The sequence below is a fragment of the Alosa sapidissima genome, chromosome 2 (genome assembly GCF_018492685.1).
Source record: "Alosa sapidissima isolate fAloSap1 chromosome 2, fAloSap1.pri, whole genome shotgun sequence".
NCBI classification, from domain to species: Eukaryota; Metazoa; Chordata; class Actinopteri; order Clupeiformes; family Clupeidae; genus Alosa; species Alosa sapidissima.
In genome coordinates, this window is record NC_055958.1 from 17633287 (window position 1) to 17658558 (window position 25272).

Consider the following 25272-nt stretch of genomic DNA (forward strand, 5'->3'; position numbering starts at 1 on the left):
ACTCTCACACACACACACACACACACACACACACATTGACAGTTTCTTGGAAGTGACAACAACAGACTGGGAATCTGTATGTACATTCAAAACTTTATTCATGGGATACAGTGTAGAAAGCTTCCCCCTCTCTCTAAGCTGATGATTTATACAGACACAGAGGGGAAAAAAAGTCACAGAGAGAAGGAAAGATCAGAGAAAAAGAAAAAAGACAGAATGCCTTCACTTCCTCCTGTCCAGTTAAACCACTGCTTGGACTTGACTCTTTACAAAAGAACACAGACTGAGACCATTTAAGTGCTTTGTCGAGTGTGTGCTAGTGTTCTATATATAGTGTCGGTCCATATGGTGCATTATTAATTGCACTAATGTTTGAAATCACATTCGTTATGATTGAAGGCCCTGCCCTTGACTTCATTTTTTTTTTTTTTAATTCTGGAATGCACTATTATTCAAAACCTCAAACGCCAATCCCACTTCCTCTCAGAAGCTACAGTGATGACGTGTGTCATGGTTTCCAGTCACTTGCTAAACATATCTACCAACTACTGTGAATCCACGTTCTTCATTTCGGGTTTGACTAGATCTTGGTCATCCATTACCTACAGCAGAACGAGCATACAGTCCTCCGTTCCAACTGAATCAAGCATCTCACACACAAACACACCAGAAGGTGTATGTGTAAGTTTAGTGCGTGCGTGTTTGCGTGTGCGCTGAGACACTATAGAGTGAAGGCTGCATGTCTGATTCGCTCACTGACTCAATCCGTCAACCTTCCAGCTCAGTCTACTTCCTTTTAACTCTCCGGTGAATCCATCAGCACACCGCAACTGCTAACTCAGCAGAACCAGGCCAGTGAAAGTGAAAGAACACAGAGAGTAGTAGGTAGAAGGGAAAAACTCTGATTAAGGGGTGCTCAACTCACTATCCCATTCCGTGCTCGTGAATATCACAGACACTGGAAATTTATTTATTTATTTTTTTCTTATTAAGGAGAATGCTTTGAAATCTTGAGGGAAATGAAATATACAGAATCCAAAATGGAGCATTATTAAGTTTTTAGCTCACTCTTGAAACACAATCCAATTTTTACTTCTGTAAAACCCATCCCAAACCACATCCCTCAAAAAATCTTAATGTGGAATGAAAACGAATCGGAGTAACTTGTGCGTTCCCTCTCAAGAAAACAGCGTGCGCAGGAATCATTTTTCTCTCAGACGAGAAAAAGAAGCCTAAAACTTAAGATAATATTAAGCTTTCCTTTTATATATATATTACATTACAGGATCTCCAGCCCCATGCTGCAAGGGGGTGTGTAGCACAGTCCTTAAGGAAAACAAACAACAACAAAACCAACAGAAAAGCGCAGACCTCATGTCAAAAGCCACGTCTCCGTGATGAGAAAAGCAGAATGGATTACAGGATTTTTTTTTTCTCTGTTTCTCGTTTTTTTTTTCTTCTCTTCTTCGCTTTAAAATCACGTGATCACAAGAGGACACAAAAATGTACAATCCTGCTAAACTCTACACGGGAGGCGGCCGTGGAGTTGGGCCAACGGGTGTGTGAGCCCTGAGGCCGCCTCTCCGTCATAATCGTCATGCACTACATAGATAAACAGCTAAGGTTTCTGCCTTATTTCAATACATTAGTACACACCAAATAAAAAAGAAACATTCATTGCTTATCTCCATAAGTGTTGCTGTATATATTTTTTTCTTTTCATTTTTTTTTCTTGGAAAAAAAGGAAACCTGGAGCAATTCTCTTGAAATGTGCTGGAGGATGACCTCATGTGGAGCGTGCCTGAGTGAAGTGTGGGGGGGGTGGGGGGATAGAGTGGGGTGACGGGGCAGGCCGTGCCCAAACATAGCACAGCCGTCATCTGTGTGGAATGGGTGAGAGCCTTTGGGGTTGGAGAGGAAGGAAAGAGGAAGGGGGGGGGGGGGGGTTGAGGGAAAAAAAGAAAGCTGAAGCTGGCACCCCCCTTCCTTCCCCCACACCTCCCTTACCCAGAGTGCAACGGGAGTGACAGCACTGGGCGCCTCAGCACAGCGTGTGAGCGCACAGATAGACAGACAGACAGATGGGACTTCGGCTGGCTCTTTTCCCATTACAATCAGCACCTCCGACTCCTGTGTGTGCGACGGGAGAAAGGCATCTCAAGCCTGTCTGTGATTTGGGGGGGCGGCGAAGCAGTCAGGCGACCGCGGCTGCCCGCCGCCGGGGGTGCTGTGACTGGTCAGACGGCTGTGCTGTTGGTGCCCCCTGGGGAGGGTCTGAGGGTGGCGGGGGAGGTGGGGGCGCATGGAGGAGGTCTGAGGAGTGCGGAGCACTGGAGAGGGTACGGGGGCTGCTATGTGCGCGTGCGGTTTCATGTGTAAAGCTTGGGGAGCCGGCAGGCAGGCGGGGGCTTAATTCTGCAGCTGCTCAAAGTACTTGTAGGTGGGGTTCTCATAGCCGTTCTGCTGCATCTTGGTGAGGTGGCGCTCTTCTGGAGTGATGGCAGCATCCACCTAAGAGAGGGAGAAAGAAAGAAAGAACACATTACAGCATCCATGTAAATACTAATACACACTGTTAGCAATTTGTGTGTGTGTGTGTTTGTGTGTGTGTGTGTGCACATGTGTGTGTGTGTGTGTGTGTGTGTGTGTGTGTGTGTCTGGTGTGTGTCTCACCTCTATGACTCCATGGTGGATGGAGGTGTATTGCTTCTTCCTCAGCATAACCAAAGTGATGACGATGACAGTTGCTATGACAACACCACCAACCATCAGCCCAATGATGGCTCCCTTTTTGGAGCCCACATCCTCAGCGAAGAACACCTGAAAGGGCAGAGGGGCCTGTCAATCACCCTGATGACCAATCATGTTGCTGTATCAAACAGATCACACACTTCTCAAACCATGCAAATACAGATTACACTGCACAGCTTGCACAGAACTAGCAGGGACTGTGAAGCTACTAGTGACTACACCATAGTGTCTACACTACACATGCAGGCTGCTGGAGGAAATGTGTGCATGAGAGAGAGAGGGGCAAAGAAGGAGAGAGGACCAGTTTCTGGTGATGTACTTCATAGCCGACGCCATGTCTGTCCTCTGTGTCTATGCGGACCTCAGGCATCTCCTCCGGCTTCAGACCAGACACTGCAGAGGAGAACACAACACATCACATCACACACAAGCAGAGGAGAACACACACACACACATAAACACACACACTCAAGGACAAAGACATCACTCTTACACACATTACTCCACTCTCATACACTCACAAAGAAAAATAACATCAAAAACAACATAGTCACACAGCCTCTTTTACATACCAGGTCGAGTGGGAAGTCCCCTATCGGGAATGGGGCGGGCATCAACAGGTTCAACTGTAAGAGAATCATGTCAGAATATTTACATACACATACTACCCACCAGCCTCTCTGAGAAAAGCTCTAGTTTTAGTGGACTGAGAGTGGTAGCTGCTATTTACTGTTAGTGGTTCTCTGTGTTTTCATTGGTGTAGTTTACCGTGGTTCTCCACATTGGTATAGTGACAAGTTAGGTGTTTACCATGGTTCTTGGTGTTGGGGTAGCTGGTTAAGTGTTTACCATGATTCTCCACGTAGGTATAGTGACTGGTTAGGTGTTAACATTGGCTCTCCATGTAGGTATAGTGACTGGTTAGGTGTTAGCATTGGTTCTCCATGTAGGTATAGTGACTGGTTAGGTCTTAACATTGGTTCTCCATGTAGGTATAGTGACTGGTTAGGTGTTAACATTTGTTCTCCACGTAGGTATATAGACTGGTTAGGTGTTTACCGTGGTTCTACACGTAGGTATATAGACTGGTTAGGTGTTTGCATTGGTTCTCCACGCAGGTATAGTGACTGGTTAGGTGTTTACCGTGGTTCTCGGTGTTGGCCTGGTTGAAGCTCTCGGGGTGGATGAAGCCCAGGCCGTCCTGCTCGGGGGGCAGCTCGTCCAGCGCGGTGGTACTGTCAATCTGGGCGTCAGGCATTAGGGCATCGTTGCCGTAGCTCACACGCTTCTCCGTCTGCAGGGATGACACCTGCTGGGTCACCTCCGACTGGTCCCTCTGCATCAGCAGCGCTGGGGGATGGGGGGTGGATAAATTCATATTTTTTCTTTAAATCAATACAAACATGTTAATGTTAAGTCAGTAACTAACATGTCGTAGCTTTGCCAACAATGACTATTCATTCATACCAATAAAGTATAATTTGATTTGATTTGAGAGAGAAAGAGAGAGAGAGAGAGAGAGAGAATATTGTATGTACAGAATTTGAGGTATAATAAATATAAATCATCAGCCTTGTGGCTAGCTTTGCGGCTAACATTTCACAGCTGTTAATATTTGTGTAAGCATACCACACATGTGAGTGTGAGTGTGAGTGTGTGTGTGTGTGCGCACACTCACCCACTTGGTCTTGGATCTCACTGGCCACCCTGGGCACCTTGTAGAGGAAGCCCAGAGACTGGTTCATGCGCTCCTCAATGACACGCAGATGGAACAGCACCTAGAACACCAGGGCAAATGGACAGGTCAAAAATGACCATCAAAACAGACTTTTCAAGACCTGCTTCTTATGTTTAACCCATGCCTTATTATCCATTACAAAAAAAAACATATCGTACATGGTATCCATCTAATCTAAATTTCAATGTGTGAAAAATTTACTTTTGTACAAAGAAGCATTATGACCGTGTGTGTTTTTAATTATTCTCATTATCTTTAACTGCTAATTATCATTTTTTAAATACGTAATTTATTACATCTGACAGGACATTAGAGAGGGCTGGGTAGGGCTGGCCCGAGGGTACCTGAGGTCGGATCTGGGCAGCTTTCTTGGGGTCCACCATGCGCACATGCTCAAAGTGCTTCAGGGTGTGTTGTCTGTCCTTCTGCTCCGCGCGCACGTACTTCTTCAGCAGGGTGAACACCTGACGGGGCTGGAGAAGAGAGGAGGATGAGAGAGAGATTTGGAGAAAAGAGTAACAGAACAAAAGAAACTAGAAAAGCATTTCCTGAAGGAAATACAGAGCATGAAAATCCAAAAATATGATGTAAAATATCATACAGAGTAAAAACAAACTATATTGGTTGCTAGGTAGATGAGGTTTAATATAGGGCAGTTCCAGCGTTATGGATGTGACAATTGGACTCATATTGGTAAACAAAATGCCTTAGAGTGGGGGCAAAATTAGTATCAGTGAATTCATTTGCATAACTTTTAATGCAACCTCTGTCCTCTGAATACTGAGAAATCCTCAAATGTCATATAATCAATTTCATCCTAAGAATACAAGGCATTTTATCAGCGTTATGGATGTGACATGAAATGGACACACTTTTGTGAGAGATTACAGGTTTTCTACAAACTCTGTGAATTTTGAAGGAAACTGCCGAAACTATGATATATGTACCATGAAGGAGACTTGAATGAACACAAAAAGTGTGTTTTTGAAACTATGCGTCATTTTCGTAATGCATTATGTAGGAAAAACTGGCGTTATGGATGTGACGGTTTCACGTTATGGATGTGACGTGTCTGAACCAGTCCTCGACAAACTACATAAAACACATAATTAAGTAGTGAATTTTGATATGAAACAATTGAAATAGTAATCATGAAAAACTAACGATGAAATTATTGCTTCCTCAGTGCCCACCAGGCTTGGAATTTCACCATTGTAGGGGCAAGGCCACTTGGCCTTCAGTTGGGCATATTTGGTGGGGGGCACAAAGGCCACATGTCAGGGCACCAAGGCCAAAGTTAACTATACAGTAGTATGCTATAAAAATGATCAAAGTTGTATTCACTGCAGTAGACCTGCATCACTGTATGAAACATTACAAAAACATAAAACATGACATATTACATATAACTGTAAATCATTTGATCATCTAATATTTTCAGATATCTAGGCTATATTTAACATTTATTTTGTATTTGGCCTGTTATGAAATCATGTATTGAACAATTTAAGCACAGCTCAGCTTTAAGAAACTCAAATAGCCTAGATACATGCTTAGCATTTTGTGATCATTAAGGCTACTTTCACAAACTCTTATTGTCAGCTGTCCTCTGATTTACCGATATCTAGGCGACATTTGTAATATTTATTTTGTATTTGGCCCGTTATGAAATGATGTGGAACAATTTAAACACAGTGTAAAACTTAAATCCCAAATTTGGAGACATCCATGTATGTTGAAATTTACTGCAAATTCAAAACGGGATTAGTCTGGAACGGCTAAATGTACAGGGGACTGTCTGCTGTTTATTCTGATATATGGTTTGTCATATGTTAAACGAAGGGTTCGTGAAGTATTCCACCGAGATGAATGGGTAGGGAGATGGACGCAAAACCTTCAGTAGAATTTATGATTAAATTGAATGATATTTACTTTTCTCGCGAACCGTTCACCACAGCAATTAGCGGCTTTAAACATCGTTTAAAAGCTGAGAAAAAGCTCGTTCATGTGATACTTGTGATGTCTGTGTGATGAGTAGGCTACTTCGCGAGTAGTTCAACTGAGAAGAATGGGTTAATTTGGACGCACTTTCTTTCTTGCGCTGTCACTTTCTCCACTGCGTAATTTGCGCTGTGAATGCTAAGATAATTGACAGGCCATAGGCTAAATATATATCGCTATTAGTAGGACGCAAAGCAGAATATTTAAAGAAGGGGGCACCAAGGCCACCGTGGCCTGTAAACCTCTGATTTTCAAATGGGCGTCACGGCCAACGCAAGGGCCGCCGTGAAATACCTACCCTGGTGCCCACTATGATCCACAGGAAGAATCAGGACAACAAGTCATTTAGAATATAAAAAAGAAATTATTTTTTTTATTTTACCGTCATCAATTTTGGTCAGTGATTCCCGGGAAACACCAGGGAACATGAAACTTGGTGGCCACTCCCCTAAATAACTAGCCCTACCTGAACCGTTGCACCCAAGATGACAAAATATTTATGGTATGTTAGTCTCAAGAGCCCGCATGAACCTAACCCATACCCACTCATTTGTGATTTGCACACATAAAGTACATGCACGCACGCGCACATGCACACACGCACATGCACACGCACGCACGCACAATCGCACACATACAGACAGGCAAGTACACACACACATAAACACATACAGACAGGCAAGCACATGCACACACACACATGCACAAACACCCACCCACATGAATGCAGACACATAAACACACACACACAGGCACGCATACGCATGTGGGCATGCAAACACACACACACACACACACACACACACATAAACACACAAACACAGGCACGCATACGCACATGCACACACACAGAGTCACACACACACAGACACACACACACACTCTCTTATAAACAAAAGCAAACTCACATATGCACACACTCATTTACATGCACATGAGTTGCAGGAGTAGGAGATGGAGACAAATTGACAAGCGTGATTTATTTTTGCAAAGAGAATATGCAGGACTGAGAGGCGGTCATATTTTGTACCGCTATGCGGTACATCTAGTTTATTGCTGCCCTTACTCATGTTACTCTGTGGGTATTAGCTACAGAGGACCTGACACTTCAAATGCTGTCATATCGTGTTACATTTAAAATTAAACTGTGTTAAGCAGACGTGAACGGCAGGCTGAACAGATCTGCAACAGAAGGATGTTGCTATGTTAACTCCAGCTGCAAAGTCAGCCATCTTCACCAGCTAACACGATAATCCAGTTACTGTACAACATTAGTATGACAGTTACAGGAAGATAATCTCTCAGATTTTCATTATTAGGCCACTTGAAAATAGGCTATGGCTAGGCTAATCACTGGAGGTATTTTAATATTATGTTTGTTTTGCTAATGGTTAGGCAAGGCCTCCCTGTGGTTTTGATCCACCTAATAATCTTTGAAATGTCAGTTGTAAACACTAAGTTGAAATGCGTTGAAACTGACATGCCACCAGAACAGACGTTTTATCGGCTTTGAGGTATAATAAAGTCCCCAGTCTTGTAAATTCACATTATGTAACATCCATAACGTCACATCCATAACGCACCATTAAAGGTTTTAAAAGTAAGAAAGGGGCACAATTTGGTCATCACACTTTACATTGATATAAATCAGCTTTGCACAGACACTATGGACATTGTCGCATCAACACTGTATGTGTAGCATAAACTTTTCCTATAAAACGTTATGGATGTGACATGGCCATGGAACTTGCTGACTTAAAAACAAAAGCCTTACAAATGTAAGGAGTTGTGCTCTTAAAGGCAAGCTGAGCATAGACATTACTCTACCATTCCCTTGTCAATCTGGAATTTGTCAAATGACACAATTTGTTTGAACATTGGGTCCATTTATCCACTTTTGAAATATGTATAATATTACCATGTGAAATATGTTGTTTCTGTATGGTTGCACACCATATTTATGATGTAAAAAGAGTGTCATTCTTCATCAAATTCAATCAGATCAGTTACAAACAATAAAATATAGACCTAAATGAAGATTTTAACAACAGTTCTATTTGCGTATGCACAACTTTTTTTTCCATGGTAAGGATGACCTTTGCATGGAATTGCCCATAGTTGGAATGACTGAACAGTTAAATAGGTGGATAGTTTAAATGGTTAAATTATTTAGGTAGATAGTTGATGATAACTGACAGTTGGAATGGCTCTAATGTTTGCTAGTAGTTATGCTAACTATGTTAACAAAGATAATAATGCTAACCAAGTTACTTAAATTAGTTAATTTAGCTAATGTTTTATAGGAGTTTTTTTTAAATGTTAATAATGTTAATGCTGTTAACTGTTAACAATGCTAACTATGTGACTTAGCTAATTTAGCTAATAATTTATAGCAGTTATGGAAAAATACTAAGAATGCTAACATGCAAACCATGTGACTTAGCTAACTTAGCTATTCATTTTTAGCAGTTATGCTAACAATGTTAACTATGCATTTTTAGTAGTTATGCTAACTATGCTAACTACCATGTTAACAGTGTTAACTATGCTAACCATGTGACTTAGCTAACCTAGCTAATCATTTTTAGTAGTTATGCTAACTATGCTAACTAACATGTTAACATGCTAACTATGCTAACCATGTTACTTAGCTAACTTAGCTAATCATTTTTAGCAATTTTGCTAAAAATGCTAATAATGTTAGCAATGTTAACATGCTAACTATGCTAACCATGCTAACTAGCTACAGTGGGTAGGAGTCATAGTTGATGACAAGTAACAGTTACAATGGCTGAACAGTTAAAAAGTTCAGTAGTTTAAAGGGTTAAATTGTTTAACAGTGAAATATTGTAGTGAGGACTTTTGAAACAGTTTTTGGCAGAGGAAGCAGTTGAACAGGGTGTATAGTCTTAATAGAGCCAGTTTGTATGCTTAAAGCCTGAGACTGGCAGTTGAGCCAGGTGGCCTGACCACCTGGCATAGGATTCTAACAGTTAAATAGGTGGATAGTTTAAAAGGTTAAATTATTTGCTAGTTAGATGAGGTTTAATATAGTTGGAATGACTGAACAGTTATATAGGTGGATAGTTTAAATGGTTAAATTATTTGCGAGGTAGATGAGGTTTAATATAGTTGGAATGACAAACAGTTGTGGGCAGAAGAAACAGTTGAACAGGATATATAGTCTTAACAGAGCCAGTTTGTATGCTTAAAGCCTGAGACAGAGTATATAGTTTAAAAGTTAAATGTAGATAGTGTAATGGATGTTGATAGACAGAAAGTTGAATGGATGTAGATAGGCAGATTGTTTGTATGTTTGTTGATGGATAGTTGGGGTGGATGAGTGGTTTGAAGAGGATGAATGGATAGAAAGTTGGATGGAATGTGCCTTATATCCTTGTAGAATGGAGAGACAGAGAGAGTTGGCCTAGTTCAACAGAAAGCAGTTGATACAGGTGCAATCAGTTTAACTGGCTGGTTCCAGCTGGAAGTTGATACAGGTGCAAATCAAGTTAATTAGTCCATTGTGATGTCATCATCCTAATGTTAAGTCTATGGGGAAATTTTGAGTAGTATTTAATTAATAGTTTAAAAAGTATAAAAGTTACAAAGTTGAAAAATACAAAGCCCAGATGTCCTAAGTAAGACCTACGCAACATAGTTTGAATGAAGTTTCTACGTTAAATGGTTGAAGCTGCATTAACTGCGTTAGAAGACATGGAATAATAAGAAGAAGAAGCCTAGGAAGAACAGTACAGTGCATTTTCATGCACTGTAATAACAGTACAGTGCATTTTCATGCACTGTAATAAGAAGAAGAAGCCTAGGAAGAACAGTACAGTGCATTTTCATGCACTGTAAAAAAACACAACAGGACGTGCGAAACAATGGCACAGGGAAGTGGGTGAATTGGCATGAGCTGTGCCGTGTGTGTTTACACACCTGTGTGTGTGTGTGTGTATATATTTATTTATTTGAAGCCACAAACAAGGTGGTGTGTGTATTCTCTGGGCGAGGTCAGATTCCACAGCCTTTGTCCATGTGTTTGTGCAGTCACAAAAATCAGTACACCTCTATTGAGAGTGTATGTGCATTTTTATTGGTTACTGACCGCTGACAGAAGAAGTCGAGTTTGCTGAACACCGCCTTTGCACTACACTTTCGTTAAGCTTGGCACAGTGCTGTTGTTATGTGTCGCATGCCATTGGGAATGATGCACCTTTGTCCCATTGTATGCATAAGTCTACATTAGACTCTGTGGCATGTTAAGTGGCCTACCCTGGGGGAGTCAGCCTGCAGGGCGGTCAAGTAGCTTTCCAGGGCCAGGCGGCGGCGGTCATTGAGCAGCGCCTCCACGCGGGCCATGTGTGTCTCCACCAGCTGCTGGCGCTCGCTGGCTGCCTCCTGCTCCAGGGCCTCCACCTTCATCTGGAAACGCTGCAGAGAGAGGAGCATGGGTCACATCATACATACAGCCAGCAAACAAAGTCATAGAGAGAGAAAGAGAGGGTTGGAGAGAGAGAGAGAAAGAGAGAGAGAGAGAGAGACATGTAACATTCACACACACTCACACATGATTAAGTCCAATGTTATGCAATAGCTGCTCTGATATAATACATTATGTTAGCACTGCCCCAGACTAATGGAGAATGGGAATGATTGCTGAAAAAAAACCTCAAGTGACAATAGTGACTTGACCTTAATCTCCACAAAATGTATATCAGAGCCCGAGTACTGAGCAGTGGCTGGAGGCTGAGAAGCACATTTGCCTGTGCTCACTCACAAACACATAAACTACACACACACATACATACACACACAAAGACACACGCACACACAAACACAAACACACACTGAGCATTGGTCAGTCTTCTGGAGCTTTCTGCAGCAGCCCAGAGCTCTCTTCTGACTCAGTCCTGACTCAGGTCTGTCCCTGACAAGACCAAACACCACAGAGAGGGAGAGGGAGAGTGTGTGTGAGAGAGATAGCGAGAGTTAGAACAGCAGAGAGAGGTATGTTACCTGGATAACGGCCTTTTTGCTTGCGCGAGTTAGGTTCTTGGCCTGCCTCTCAGCCTCCTCCCATTCCCTCATCACCTACAGAGAAGAGAAGGTCGAAGGGCTCAGCACATACACAACATGCCTACAACTCATTTGAGACTTGCATTGCAGTAGAATAGAATATATGAGTACAAAAAAGAATTGGTATAACCACATCTGACACTATAGTACCACACATTAGAGCTACTCAACATGAGAACAGTTGTATTGATGATCTCATCCGGATTATAGATCTGCACCGCTATAACACCTGGCTACATAAAAGCAGCCCCTCTGGTCAAACAAAAATCTGACTGCATCCTGTCCTACTTTCCCTACGGTGCCCATGAATCAGGTCAACTCCTAAATACAGCCTCCTCTCCTGCTGACAGATACCGCAGACATCATGCTGTCACACAGACATCCTGCATTAATCACTAACACATTCATGTTGACCACTGAGACACACACACAATACATTCATTATGTCAATGGACGTTGGACATCTATTGTAAGCATGCGTGACAGCCAATATTCTACTCTAGGTAGGACTTAAGCTATCCACTGCACACAGTCACTTATCTCTCATTTTTGTGAAAAGCAAAATTGGGAGCTATGGATGCATTCATTTCACACGTATGACTAAATGTGTTTTGAAAGGGTCTGAGACCCTCTCCCAGAATGGAGTGAGCGACCTCCACAGAGGCCTCAGAGTGTTTACACCTGCCCTTTGGGACTATTCTAGTCACTTTATAACCTGTCTTCTGTAGTAAGAAATTTTGGCCTTAAAGGTGTTCACCATATACTGAATGTGTGTGCTATATTCAACCATTTACTCTTTTGGAATGGTCTGTGCACATGTTGAAGAAAGAGACGCTGCGGTAAGCAGAAAGTGAAGGAGAGATTTATGAGGTAACATCTGTGGAATGCCATGTTCAGGGTGTTTGTGCAGCCATGCTGTGTGCGTGTGTGTGTGTGTGTCCTCGAAGGAGGCTGTGTAGGCCCTGTTTTGACGGGCTGGCGCCCAAGACCTTATTTACTGTCTTGGGGTCAATCTTGACTGGATTCCACAGATGTCGGTCGTTATGGGATACAACCTTATAGATATGGCTAACTCTTGGGTAACTAAGTAAGTAAACAAGTTTGCGTACCATTAATGGAGATGTCATGTCTTGTCTGACTTGTCAGGGGGGTATAAATTGTGTTTCCTTGTTTGTTGCCTCAGACTGCGTCTGTTAGCAACACGACGTAGGTCTCCGGATATTCGTGAATAAAGCTCTCTGAGATTTCTGACTCTACTCCTGGCTGACTGAGACTTCATTTCTCAAACAATCTCTACACAAATTTCTGTTCCTACACTTCCCTCACACTCTCCCTGACAACACCACACTTTTACGGTTCACCTTTGCTACCTCACTGTCTGCCAACCCTGGCTCACCTGACTCATCCGCTCGCGGTGTTTGGCCTCCAGGCTCTCCTTAGCCTTCTGGAAGTGGGCGTGCTCGTTCACATCGCCAGGCGCCTCAAGGTAGCGGTCCACCGCGTTGGGGGGGCTTGGGGCCATGGTGGGAACTGGAAGGGGGTGGAATGGTGGAATGGTGTGTGTGTTTTAAGAGAGGAGTTAATATGAAACCAGTCAGTGGTGAGTGTAAGGGGAAACAAGGAGATGGGATAATGGTGTGTGTGTGTGTGTGTGTGTGTGTGTGTGTACATGTGTGTGTGTGTGTGGTGGGGTGATAAAAAACAGTCAGGGGTGAGGGAGAGGGAGAACAGGGGGATTGGATGGGACAGGAAGAAAAAAACATGAGTCATCAACTGGCAGCGTGGCGGTTAGAATGAGAAGACGACCGGTCAGAGAAGAAAGCAGACAACAGGTTTGGCGCAGGAAGAGCTTGTGTCAACAGAGACAGGCCAGACTGCAGGCTTTATAATTAATTTTTGAAAGTGGGTGTGTAGGTGAGTGTGTCTGTGTGGGTCAGATAGATTCATTCCAAATGTGGGTATTTTGTGTCTAAATGTGTTGAGAGAGAATATGTGTATTTGTCTCTGTGGATATCTCTGAGTGTGTATGTGAGTGCATGTGTGTGTGTGTGTGTGTGTGTGTGTGTGTGTGTGTGTGTGTGTGTGTGTGTGTGTGTCTCTAGCCTGTCTGGGCAGCAGCAGTAGCAGGCGTGCTGAGTGAGTGTATTGATGCGGGCTGACAGTGATCAGATAAGGGCACAGATCCCCGTCAGGATGGGGGCACAACAGCCACGCTCTCCCACAGAGAGGCCGCGCTTTGTGCTTAACTGAGCGGAAACTACCGCAGGCCCTCTGGAACACGCACAGAGCCACTGTCTACTGAGCCCACTGCTGACAGCCATACGAGCTGTATGTTTGTGTCTGTCGCTGTGTGTGTGTGTGTGTGTGTGTGTGTGTGTGTGTGTTTGAGGGGATGTATTGCATATGTGTGAGCGTGTTTGTGTGAGATAAAGTTAGAGAAAGGAAGAAAGGAGGCATAAAACCAGTGAGGAAACACACAAACTTAGCGGAGGTCAGCAGGTTAGTAGCTCCAGGTGAACCCGCTGACACTGGTGTACTCAGACACAAGGTCACACCCACATGAAACACACACACACACACACACACACACACACACACACACACACACACACACACACACACACACACACACACACTTATCTCACTTCAACTGTTATGTAGCTGAGCCTCCCTCATCCTTACTGCAGCACAGTAAATATCACCTAAAGCTCAAAGGTCACACTGCCTGATTTAGCTGAGTAGTGATTTACTGCATGCACACGTAAACACACACGCACACCGAATCACATGCAACAGAGACCCAAACACGGATCAATTAGCCCCTCAGGCCAGGCATGCTGATTATAGAAATTGGCCAAACAGAGCATTAGTGTGTGGGAGAGAGAACAACTAGCAGCAGTGATGGTGGATAGGAGAGGACTGCCATCTTTGGGCTCCAGAGAGATTGGAGTGATCACTGCTCCAGCTGCAGCAGACGAGACGGGCCAAGATGGCCGAGTGGACACAGAGAGACAAAAAGAGGATGCATTTGGAGCTCAGCGAGAGAGAGACAGACCGAGAGAGAGAGAGAGAGAGGGGGGGAAAGAAACAGACAATAGACCAAGGAGAGAGAGAGAGAGCAAGAAAGAGAGAGAGAGAGTTTCTATTAAACATTTATGTATCTATGTGTACATGTATTGCATTGCTCAATGCATTGAGCTTTGCCAATAATGTTGTTGAAAGAGTGAGAGAGAGAGAGAGAGAGAGAGAGAGAGAGAGAGAGATGTTTGAGCTTCAGCTTGCTATAACAGACGGGGAAAGCCTTGAAGAGTGGCAGGTTAGATACTAGAGCTACTTGAGAGAAGAGGCCCACTGCAGCAGAGGGACAGAGACAGGGAGCTGGTCCAGCTGCAGCAGACCAGACGGGTGAGATGGCCGAGTGGACACAGAGAGACGAGGAGGGGGCGCATTTGGAGCTCAGAGACAGAGAGAGAGAGAGAGAGAGAGAGGAGACAGAAAGACAGAGGGACAAAAAGAGAGAGAGAGAGAGAGAGAGAGAGAGAGGAGACAGAAAGACAGAGGGACAAAAAGAGAGAGAGAGAGAGAGAGAGAGAGAGGGAGAGAGAGAGAGAGAGAGAGAGATAGACAGAGAGAGAGAGGAGACAGAAAGACAGAGGGACAAAAAGAGAGAGAGAGAGAAAGAGAGAAAAGAGAGAGAGAGAGAGAGAGCTCCTTATCTGTTGGGGACTTACGCAGGCTGCTGCTGCAGACGGACATGCAGTACTCCTCCGAGTCAAAGTTGTTGCGGTTGCCGCCGCAGCCGCCGAAGATGAACTGCGCACAACGGCCCGTCTCCGCAATGAAGTACCAGCGCTTCAGCTTGTTCGAACACGCACCCCTGTCAGCCGGAGCCCAGCACACCTCTGGCACACGGAGACACTATTATGCTAACACACACCGACCCTTAAGACACACACACACACACACACACACACACACACACACACACACACACACACACACAAACCTCTGCCATGGAGAGACACAGTTATCCCTAACAACACAGAATAACCCTTCACAGACACACAAACTCCTGCATCCCTACTTGGCGTAACACAGTACCACTAATGGCAAACATGAGTTAAATGCTAAGATGCTAACTTCACTCTCACCAACATAGACCGACATACCAGTACAGCTTTACCACAGGCACCAAGGCAGGGCCCACATTAGCCTAGGCATCAGCTTACACACATCCATATGGGAACACACAGCACCTGACTTAAGAACTAAACCTGCTTCCAGACAACATCAATGCCATCTACCCATATAGACTGCATAGCTGGTTCCTTCCTATACTGCCCACTGTCCTTACACAATAATAACAACCTGTCCTTACACAATAATAACAACCTGTCCTTACACAATAATGACAACAACCTGGTATGTGTATTGAATTGTATTGTACCTAATTAATGTCTCAATCCATTTCCGAATAAACAGCCAATCGCAAGATATATAAAATATGAGAACATTGTTTCCTGGTACATAAGTACTATATATACCACATGCAGACAAAAATCCCATACATACAAAAAGCTTCATGGCTAACCAAATGGAATAAAAGGGAACAACTTGATTGTTCCTTTTGGAACAGGCTTGAATAGACAATCTCTCATCACTCATTATGTTAAATATTCTCTTAAAAAGAGAAACAACTCAAAACTGATGCTAGCCTAACCCAAAATTGATTCTGACATTTCAGATGTGCAGGATCAGCACAGGATATTTCATGGGAGTGAACTAGTAGGGAAACCATGGAACAGAAGAACCACCATGTTGGCTTTAGGATCAGCCATCTCCATCCTACCATGTCTTTTTGAATCTACCCATTCCACTAACAAGCCATATCTTTCCACCATACACCACCCTGTAGATGTGATAGGTTGCCATGGCCACTGGGTGTGTTCAGGGCAACAAATTCATGGACACCAGGCAAGCAGACACAGGCACCCCCACACACAGATGCCAGCCTTTCAAAAGAGATCATGCCTCTCTGGCACACTCACCTCGCACAACTTCCTCCACAGATTCAGTGGTGGTGGTCGTGGTGGTGGTTGTCATGGCAATGGAGGTCTGCTCGCTGGTGTCGCGTTCATCTGTGGCATCGTCTTCGTCATCGTCGTCCTCATCCTCGTCCTCCACTCCGTCGCCGTCCTCATCGTTGTCCCAGGACTCCTCCTCGTCTTCCTCGTCCATGATGTCGTCATCTTCCTCCTCCTCCTCTTCCTCCTCCACCACAGCTGGCTCACCCTCCTCTTCTTCCTCCTCCTCTTCCTGCTGCTGTTCTACAGGCGCCTGTTCACGGGGCATGCTTTATGGATAGGGACAGGGACACACACACACACACACAATTTCAGTGTTTGACCATGAATATAACTAATCTTTGTTCGCATGTGTTTGCATAATTCTGTGTGTGTGTGTGTGGGGGGGGGGGGGGGGGGGGGGGGGCTGTAGGTACACCAGTGTATCGGGTGTGTGTGTGTGTGTGTGTGTTTGTGTGTGAATACCTCTCATCAGTATTGTCTGTATACTCCTCAGCTCCCCCCCACCACACCACAGAGTCGGCGTCATCGGGCTCCTCGCTGTCCGAGTTGCGCTGGGACTCCAGTGGGCAGCACACAAACTCCACGCCACGGAAACGGTCAATGCCGCATGGCAACAGCATCCCGTAGTCATGGAGATTCATGGAACGGTCGACACAGGACTGCAGGATGAGGGAGAGGAGCGGAACAGTGAGGTCACCACAGGAAAAGGGTCTCCTGCTCACTCCTGTGTGGAGCAGCCTGTGTGACACTAGCACACTCTTCATACAACATGCTGTACACACACTGCAGTATGTGTGACACTAGCACACTCTTCATACAACATGCTGTACACACACTGCAGTATGTCATTAACTATTAGTATAAGTATATAGTCTTTTGATCCCGTGAGGGAAATTTGGTCTCTGCATTTATCCCAATCCGTGAATTAGTGAAAGACACACAGCACACAGTGAACACACAGTGAGGTGAAGCACACACTAATCCTGGCGCAGTGACCTGCCTGCAACAACAGCGGCGCTCGGGGAGCAGTGAGGGGTTAGGTGCCTTGCTCAAGGGCACTTCAGCCATTCCCACTGGTCGGGGCTCGAACCAGCAACTCTCCGGTTAGAGGTCCAGAGTGCTAACAAGTGGGCCACGGCTGCCCACAATAGTATTTAATACATATTGCATGAAAAGATATCCACATTCATGGAGTGATGTAGTGTACATTGTACAACATGTAATCATGTCATGTTGTTTAATATGTCATCTTATTTATGGTGCACCATGTTGATGCCTGCATGCGCTGTCAATTGAGTTATCTTTGTTGTTGGCAATGCCCCACAATACTTTATCACATTAGATTATTTTTGCCATGAATCAAATGCTTGGCATTGCTCTATGCGTGTGTGCTGTGGAGACAACCTGGAATGACATTGATGGAGATTTATCATATAAGTATAGTGGGTATTGTTTTTTTATTTATTGACCATATATCAATTTTGGCAAATGTGATGAACTGTCTTAAAGATCAGCAAACATTCTGATAAATACAATATCGCAATGAGAGAGGTCAGGAATTGAAAGCTGATCATGATATAAGACAAAACATCCAAATTCCCAACAGACACAGCATGACAAGATAAAAAAAGTAAAGCTTGGTCTATCTATCTAACAGTGGAAGCTGAATTGTTCTGAATCTACTGGTAAGTTACTGTGGTGGGACAGAGAGGGCAGAATATATGAGTGAACCCAATATTGGTATGTACAAGCAACTGTGACGTGTTCAGATTTCATGACTCCCCCAGAGCTTTTTAAAATACATCAAAGCATCGCTTACATGCAACCAGAGACATCATAATTATCTATAGATTTAATTTTTCAAGGTATGTAACTGTCATTCAGCACAAGGTGCACTATGGATAACACTAAGAGATAACTCAGAACAGAAATGTGATACCCTGAGTCCAAATTCGAACTGCAATGGACCATCATCGTTTAGAAAAATGATATGATTATTGGACTACAAGGCAAGAGCAGAGGGGAGACAGCCTCAGCCTCAGGATGTATGTGCAGTTGGAGACACAGCTGTTGGAGCTATCTGCTTTCATCTCACTTGTATATCATGGATGCTGGAGGGAGTATGTAAATAAGTGTGCGTGCATAGTGTGTGCATAGTGTGTGTGTGTGTGTGTGTGTACTGCAGTGACACTCGTTCCCTCACCTCCTTGGCCACAGTGTGCCAGTGCAGATGGCTCTCACACATGTCCATACGCTCCTGGTGCAGGAACTTGCACATATCCGGGACCAGGAGTGCGTCGCTTACAAACTCTCCAGCTGAGAGGAATGCACACACACGCACACACAAATGTTAATTAAATGCGTTTATCAACAAACCGCAACCATATGCGGAAATGAATTAACTTAATCCAGCCCGTGTGTCAAACAAATCGACTCATATGGCTACAAAACAATACAAAATGTACACAAAAAAAAATGACACACACACAAACTCTCTCTCTCTCTCTCTCTCTCTCTCACACACACACACACACACACACACACTAACACGGTATTGGTATTATCTTCAAACACAGATGGCAAACATAAAGCCTTAACTTAGCAACTATTACCAATAAATCAATAAACCAATAAACTCATTTATTCATTCGCCTCCATGGTGCATTAAAAACAGACACGTCACACACGTTACCACACAGACGTCCACCCACATACACACCTAGACAACGGTAGGGCACCACAATAACCACGTGGCCACGGCACTGCCTGCGGCCCTTGCGGCACCAGTTCTCAATGCTGGCCGGCTGGTTGGCCTCCACCACGTTGGTGATCTGCAGGTCGGGGTAGACCTGACGGAGGTGGAGATAGGGCATGAGAAAGAGCAGGCTCCTCATCATATCTCTCAACCATCACAGCAGACAGAGCAGGGCTCCAGCAAATGGAACAAATTTGCATGGTCACATCATAAACAAGTGAGGGTTCTGTCAAGGTAGGCCTACTGTGCAGAATCCAAAGTAGTCGAAAATCTTTAATGGTGGGGCAACCATAAAGGTGACAATGCAAAACCTCTTTACGGTGCAAAAACACTCCCTTGCGGTGGGTATAAAGCAGGGCCTAGCTGGGTAGCACAGAGCTGCGTTCCCCCACAACTCCTGGGACTTCTGCTCTGGCTGCTCTAAAAGGGCTGATGCTAATCCAGGACGTCTCATTTCCTAACCTGGACGTCCCACCTCTGACCATGACTCGGCAGAAATTTTCCTCTCTACAGTTCTGCAGCTGCACCGCTCCGCCTCACCCCTTCTTATCCTCCCCTCTCCTCTCCCTCTCTACAGTTCTGCAGCTGCACCGCTCCGCCTCACCCCTTCTTATCCTCCCCTCTCCTCTCCCTCCTCCCTTTCTTCAACCCCTTCCTGCTTATCACTTCATCACATCACTGGGGACTCTAGCCTTTAGTGGGGTGGAGTTTGAGAACCCAATTATTATTTGCCTTATCCATCTTTTAGTCGCACTCTCTATGGCTCCCACCTCTGCCCGCTCACCCTTCTTTATTCCAAATGTAATCCTCAATGCAACGCTCTCTCTCTCTCTGTCTCTCTCTCTGTCTCTTTCACTCTCTCACCTCCTGGCAGTACTGCAGGATGCCCTCTTTGGTGCCGATGCAGCTCTTGGTTCCGCTGGGGTCGGGCTCCCACTTGCCAGTCTGCACGTTCATGTGCATGTTGAGCTTCCCACAGAACATGGCCACCTGGGGCTCCGCCAGCAAACCCACAGACTCATCTGATGGCACCTGCAGCAGAGAGAGAGAGAGAGAGAGAGAGAGAGAGAGAGAGAGAGAGATGGGTAGAGATAGAGATAGAGAGAGAGAAATAAAGAGCAAGAGAAAGAGAGAGCAAAAGAGAGAAAGAGAGAGATGGAGAGAAGGAAAGAGACAGACAAGATTGACAAGTTGACCAAAAAAACAAGTAAAAAAGGGCAAGAGCATTTGCGCTTTTGGTGACTGACTGTATATTTGAAAATCATGATTCATGCTGACCAGCAGTTTATACTGGATCACATTGAGACAACGGAAATAGCTGCCACAGGACATTGCAATCCACACCAGGTGTAGTAAAGTGGACATATTCACTCAGTGCATCCACTACAGAAAAAAGTAATTTGCACATAGTTTTGGTAGAAACCCTTCAAAGACAAGCTTGGAGATCAGAAAATCTAAAACTAGCACCATAATGCACAATTGAACAATAATTTACTCTGACAGCCGGCTCACAGCTCAACTCATTACTCTCTCAGGCTGCTGGCATCCAATACTGGGGCGTGAGTGGCATACAGACGGGCTGAACACGAGGAAACATATCGTCTTCATGGAGACTCAAGCCAGCCTGCATTGATCATGGCGGCCTGACTCAGCTCAGCAACCCGTTGAGCTGTCGTACTGCAACAAATCACCTTCAACGCCAAACACGCAGCCGGAGAGAGGGCCGACTATCTCCCTCTCTCTCTCTCTGTGTGAATCTACGTATGTATGTGTGTGGTTTTCCATTTTATTCCACAAAATAATGGTGCCCAAAGTAAAGGACCTCATTTCATATTATCTAAAAGAGCACTACAGAAGGCAATTTCAGTTTCACAAATGAGAACCTTTGAGGAGGTACACTTGCAAACATGACATTTTTTTAAAATGTAGGCCTAGGCCTGCAATTGTTTTTCTGAACACAAAAGACATGACTCCCACACTGCTCATTCTCGCCAGGCGTGTGAAGAAAAAGCTTCCATTTACAGGAATAGACCTGAGTGTGATCCAGCAGAGGATACAAAAACCTCAAAAAACAAAACAAAAAAACAAACAAACAAAGTATTCCTACAGCCTACGTTTTCAGCAGTGTGCTAAATGTGGTACACAGACTACGCACAACCAGCCCCATCACATCAGTATATTGCCTTCAAAGGCAGATTGCGGCATCCAGGACCACTTGTAAACACATGCACTAATCTGCTGCTGAGGTCAGAACTAGTTATGTAAGGTATAATGTACAAGAGCACTGCTCTTTCCAGCTCTGATTGAAAAGCCTTAAACATAGCTTTAATCTGCTGTGGTGCAAAGAGAATAGATATTAGAAAGAGAGAGGGATGGAGAGAAAGAGGGAGAAGGGGCAAGATAGGGAGAGAGGGAGAACAGGGAAAGTGAGAAAGTGAAACAGAGGAAGAGACAGGGAAGAGAGAGAGAGAGAGAGAGAGAGAGAGAGAGAGAGAGAGAGAGAGAGAGAGAGAGAGTGTGTGACCTCGACTTGACCTGAACAAGCACAAAGGAATCCCCTGTATAAAGAGACCCCTGCTCCCCTGCAGCACAGGTCAGAGAGTGGTTGTGGAATTGTTGTTCGCCCTCCTCTTTTGTGTAACACAACACAAACAGGGGAAGCTGTGACGTCTGGCACACTTGGCTCTGACAAATAGGCAAGAAAAAATATCAAAGATGGACGCAAATAAAAGCTCAAACAAACAGCACAACACGCCCTATTACAGTCCCTCTGAGAACCTTGCGGTGGTGCTGGTGATGGCTCATCTACAACCATGAGACATCACAGCTGACAGCAGAAACACCCTTCTACAAAATCACTAGGCCTATTATTGCCCTCAGTGTTACAAATCATAGAGGCATAAACACTCAGCTGCTGTCCCTGACCCAGTAGGAAACACACAGTCTACTGGTGTGGTCTGGATCCCACCCTACATATAATACAGATACCTGTCTGGGGGGGGATAACCTTTAGATGAGCTTACATTTATAAACACTCTGGTGCTTATGTGTATTCCCTCAAAGTGACTTAAATAAATGTGATACTCCAGGGTTATCCACTCTGGTCTTAAGGCCGCAATGACAGTCGATGTCGGGAGTGGAGTCAACAGTGTGTATATTTATTGCTATATGTAGATAACCAGTCTTGTTGCACAAGAGGTGCTTGTATTCTGAAGTCTTCCACCCTGACACCAACAAATGGCCTCCAGAAGAAAAGTTGAGTGTTTTGACAAGCCGGTTTGTCAAATGTACCCAAGAGCGAGCAAAATCTTGAACGCGCAGACATTAGACTCTGAAGGAAAAGTGCCAATGAGTGTAAAGAACTGGCCTTCGTGCAGTGAAACGATTCTGTCTGCTCTAGCCTAGATAGACCCTGTGTGCACAGTGTGAAATTAAGGCTCTCATTAAAAAGCTCATTTCTTCAAGGGGGAGGTGAGTTTAGGTGAGACGGCACATGATAAAACATAAATAAATGATAGGGCGAAGGAAGCGTTCCATCAAACTGTCAACTTCTCCAGGTCTGCTATGGCATGCTTGGTTTTCTGTAGCTCCGTGTAGTCTCCGGTGATTCGAAGCAACACGATGTAGTTCTTTTGCCTTACAATAACTGCTCCAAAACTCACCAGCAACACTATGAAGGATGTTATGATTATTTTGATGGAGACATTCCAACGTGAATGGTGACAGTTTTTGACAATAAGGGCGAACCGAAAGAGGACTGTGCCGCTCATATCTTGTTCCATATGTTCCTATTACATTTGTCTGGAAAATGAGGTAGACTGTTACATTTGATAGGCCCTATCCTCCTTTTGCAGATATGTTTAAATAAAAACACATACCTCACTTTCACCTGACAGCGATCTTAATAGACACATCTGTGTACCGGCCTACTTTACACTGTGATTCTGCAAAAACCCTACATAGGTTAGGCCGCCAAAGAGCTTCTGGAGCCGTTGCATAACTGCAGAAAGTTAGAATTGACTAATTATGTTACAATGTTTCTTTCAATCTAGTATCTGCCTCACGCCTGGGCGCAACTACCATCATGCGTGAGATGAGAGGTTCATAGCACTGTCTCTTATTGCGTTACTGCAACTCCGCAGTTAACAGACGCCATCTTGCCTCTGTCAAGCAACATCTCCGTCTGTGCTCTTCAGCTTGCACCAGTTTGACTAGGGCGCTGCTCTTTCGGTCTATTCAGCAGAGTCATTTTTTGTGTCAAATTTATTTAACTAACGGTATTTACCATCTAAACGTTACTGGCACTTGAAGAATGCACAAGCTACTGACCAACACTTCCTTTGCGAGAAATAACCTTGTAGGCCTAAAAAATTGCCTACATAGGCCTACCCACAGCACTGATTTGTAAAAAACTACACACCACGCTGATACATTATGGGGCAATGTTGTTCACAGGAAAACACAAAACTATTCCCAAATGTCCTCGGCTGTCTATGAGTGATTGTTTATAGTCACTATGGGCATAGGCTGCTATCGGCATTGTTCGTCTTGTCAATTGACGATTGATCAATTAGTTATGAGTCAGCCTGATCTTATCAAAATCCCTTCAAATGAACTTTTGAAATCGGTGCGGTCTTCCAGAAAACACGTATGCTACACAACACGCCCCGTGCAAAGAACCAAATCAGCATTTTCATCCATCGCCAGCTCACGCACTACAAATGCGGTTCAGCACCACCCTAAAAGCGCACGCTTTCCCGTGTTCAGGTGGGGAATATAGAGAGAAAATGACATAGGCTATAATAAAAAAGAATAGTTACAAAGAAGATATAGGTATAGGTATAGGTAAAGAAGATATAGGATCCTTATCATTTAAATCTGTGTCTAGATGACTGCCTTATACGACAACATTTAATGGATGAGCTGCTGGTAATCATATAAAAAACAGCACTTAGTCAATTCTAATAGGTCACATTATATCACCAGTCTTCCATCTCCGGGGGGGGGGAAAAACCTCACTAGCCTCAGACAAGTTTTTTTTCCAGAGCTCAGAGCTCTTTAGGCTATACAGGGGGAAATAGATCCAAGCACAAATTCCAATTAGTAAGCCAACTATAGTCAATTAAAAGGCCATAAAACGCGCGCGTGTTCGATATTTCTGCATCGTCTAATGGTGTAACAATCGGTGTCATTACATCTTCTGTCGAACTGTGATTTCCCTCTCGGTTTCACCGTTACAGTAAGCTGCTAGTTCAAGGAGAGGGAAATGGCTGCTGCTTCTGTCGACCCGAGAAAAGCCGTTTTTCTTACCTCGATTGCAAACGTCAAGGTTGCTACCATCAACAGCAAAAGTGCCGTATGGTCGCCCATGTCTAGGCTATTCCCTGTGGCAACACGTCCACTGCGGAGTGTGTTGGGGTTTATTCTGCGGTTTTGCTGGTTTGTCTTCCGCTCCTCTTAGACGCGAATGCCTTTTCAGTGTGTAATGTGTGATGGAGAACGACTGCGAGGCTGCACAGCTGCTCCAGCGCTGGTCACCTGACCTGCCGACGAGAGAATGGCAGAGGAGGAGGAGGAGGTGGAGGAGAAGGAGGTGGGGGCGATTATGTTCAGGTTGTGGATCAGCTGTATAGCCTTCTCTCTCTCTCTCTCTCTCATACACACACACGCGCGCGCGGATGTACAGACATACATCAATATGCACGTTATAAAAGCAGCATAATTTACCCTTGAAAAAGAATTTCCACCTTGGAGATCAACAAAGTATCTATCTATCTATCTATCTATCAAATACAAATTATTATTACAATTATTTCCAGCGCAACGGCATCATAACGTCCACATAGGCATATTTGTCC

At 44.3% G+C, this 25272-nt stretch overlaps 1 protein-coding gene across 3 annotated transcripts; it reads right to left on the reverse strand.

Moving 5' to 3' along the window:
• Nucleotides 1-73: 73 nt before the first annotated feature.
• On the reverse strand, nucleotides 74-24950 carry appb (amyloid beta (A4) precursor protein b). Of its 3 annotated transcripts, none has more exons than XM_042079574.1 (17): nucleotides 24725-24950; nucleotides 20279-20446; nucleotides 19379-19508; nucleotides 18863-18975; nucleotides 17122-17318; nucleotides 16621-16925; nucleotides 15304-15474; nucleotides 12969-13102; nucleotides 11513-11587; nucleotides 10769-10927; nucleotides 4834-4962; nucleotides 4430-4529; nucleotides 3895-4101; nucleotides 3324-3377; nucleotides 3071-3144; nucleotides 2674-2820; nucleotides 74-2511 (listed from the first exon to the last, which is right to left on the reverse strand). In XM_042079574.1, the coding sequence occupies exons 1-17, from the start codon at nucleotides 24782-24784 to the stop codon at nucleotides 2410-2412; spliced, it is 2325 nt and encodes a 774-aa protein (XP_041935508.1). In that variant the 5' UTR covers nucleotides 24785-24950; the 3' UTR covers nucleotides 74-2409. The 3 variants fall into 3 exon arrangements, with proteins under 3 accessions (XP_041935508.1, XP_041935502.1, XP_041935517.1); XM_042079568.1 differs by having other exon boundaries at nucleotides 3053-3144; nucleotides 24725-24949; XM_042079583.1 differs by lacking the exon at nucleotides 15304-15474 and having other exon boundaries at nucleotides 3053-3144; nucleotides 24725-24948.
• Nucleotides 24951-25272: the final 322 nt, after the last annotated feature.

Excerpts from the sequence above, each read along its gene's own strand:
- appb (XM_042079568.1), bottom strand. The coding sequence starts at position 24,784 with ATGGGCGACCATACGGCACTTTTGCTGTTGATGGTAGCAACCTTGACG. Across the intron at positions 4,102-4,429 it reads TGAGATCCAAGACCAAGTGG|CGCTGCTGATGCAGAGGGAC; the intron begins GTGAGTGTGCGC and ends CCCATCCCCCAG. Across the intron at positions 3,378-3,894 it reads GGCCAACACCGAGAACCACG|TTGAACCTGTTGATGCCCGC; the intron begins GTAAACACCTAA and ends ATTCTCTTACAG.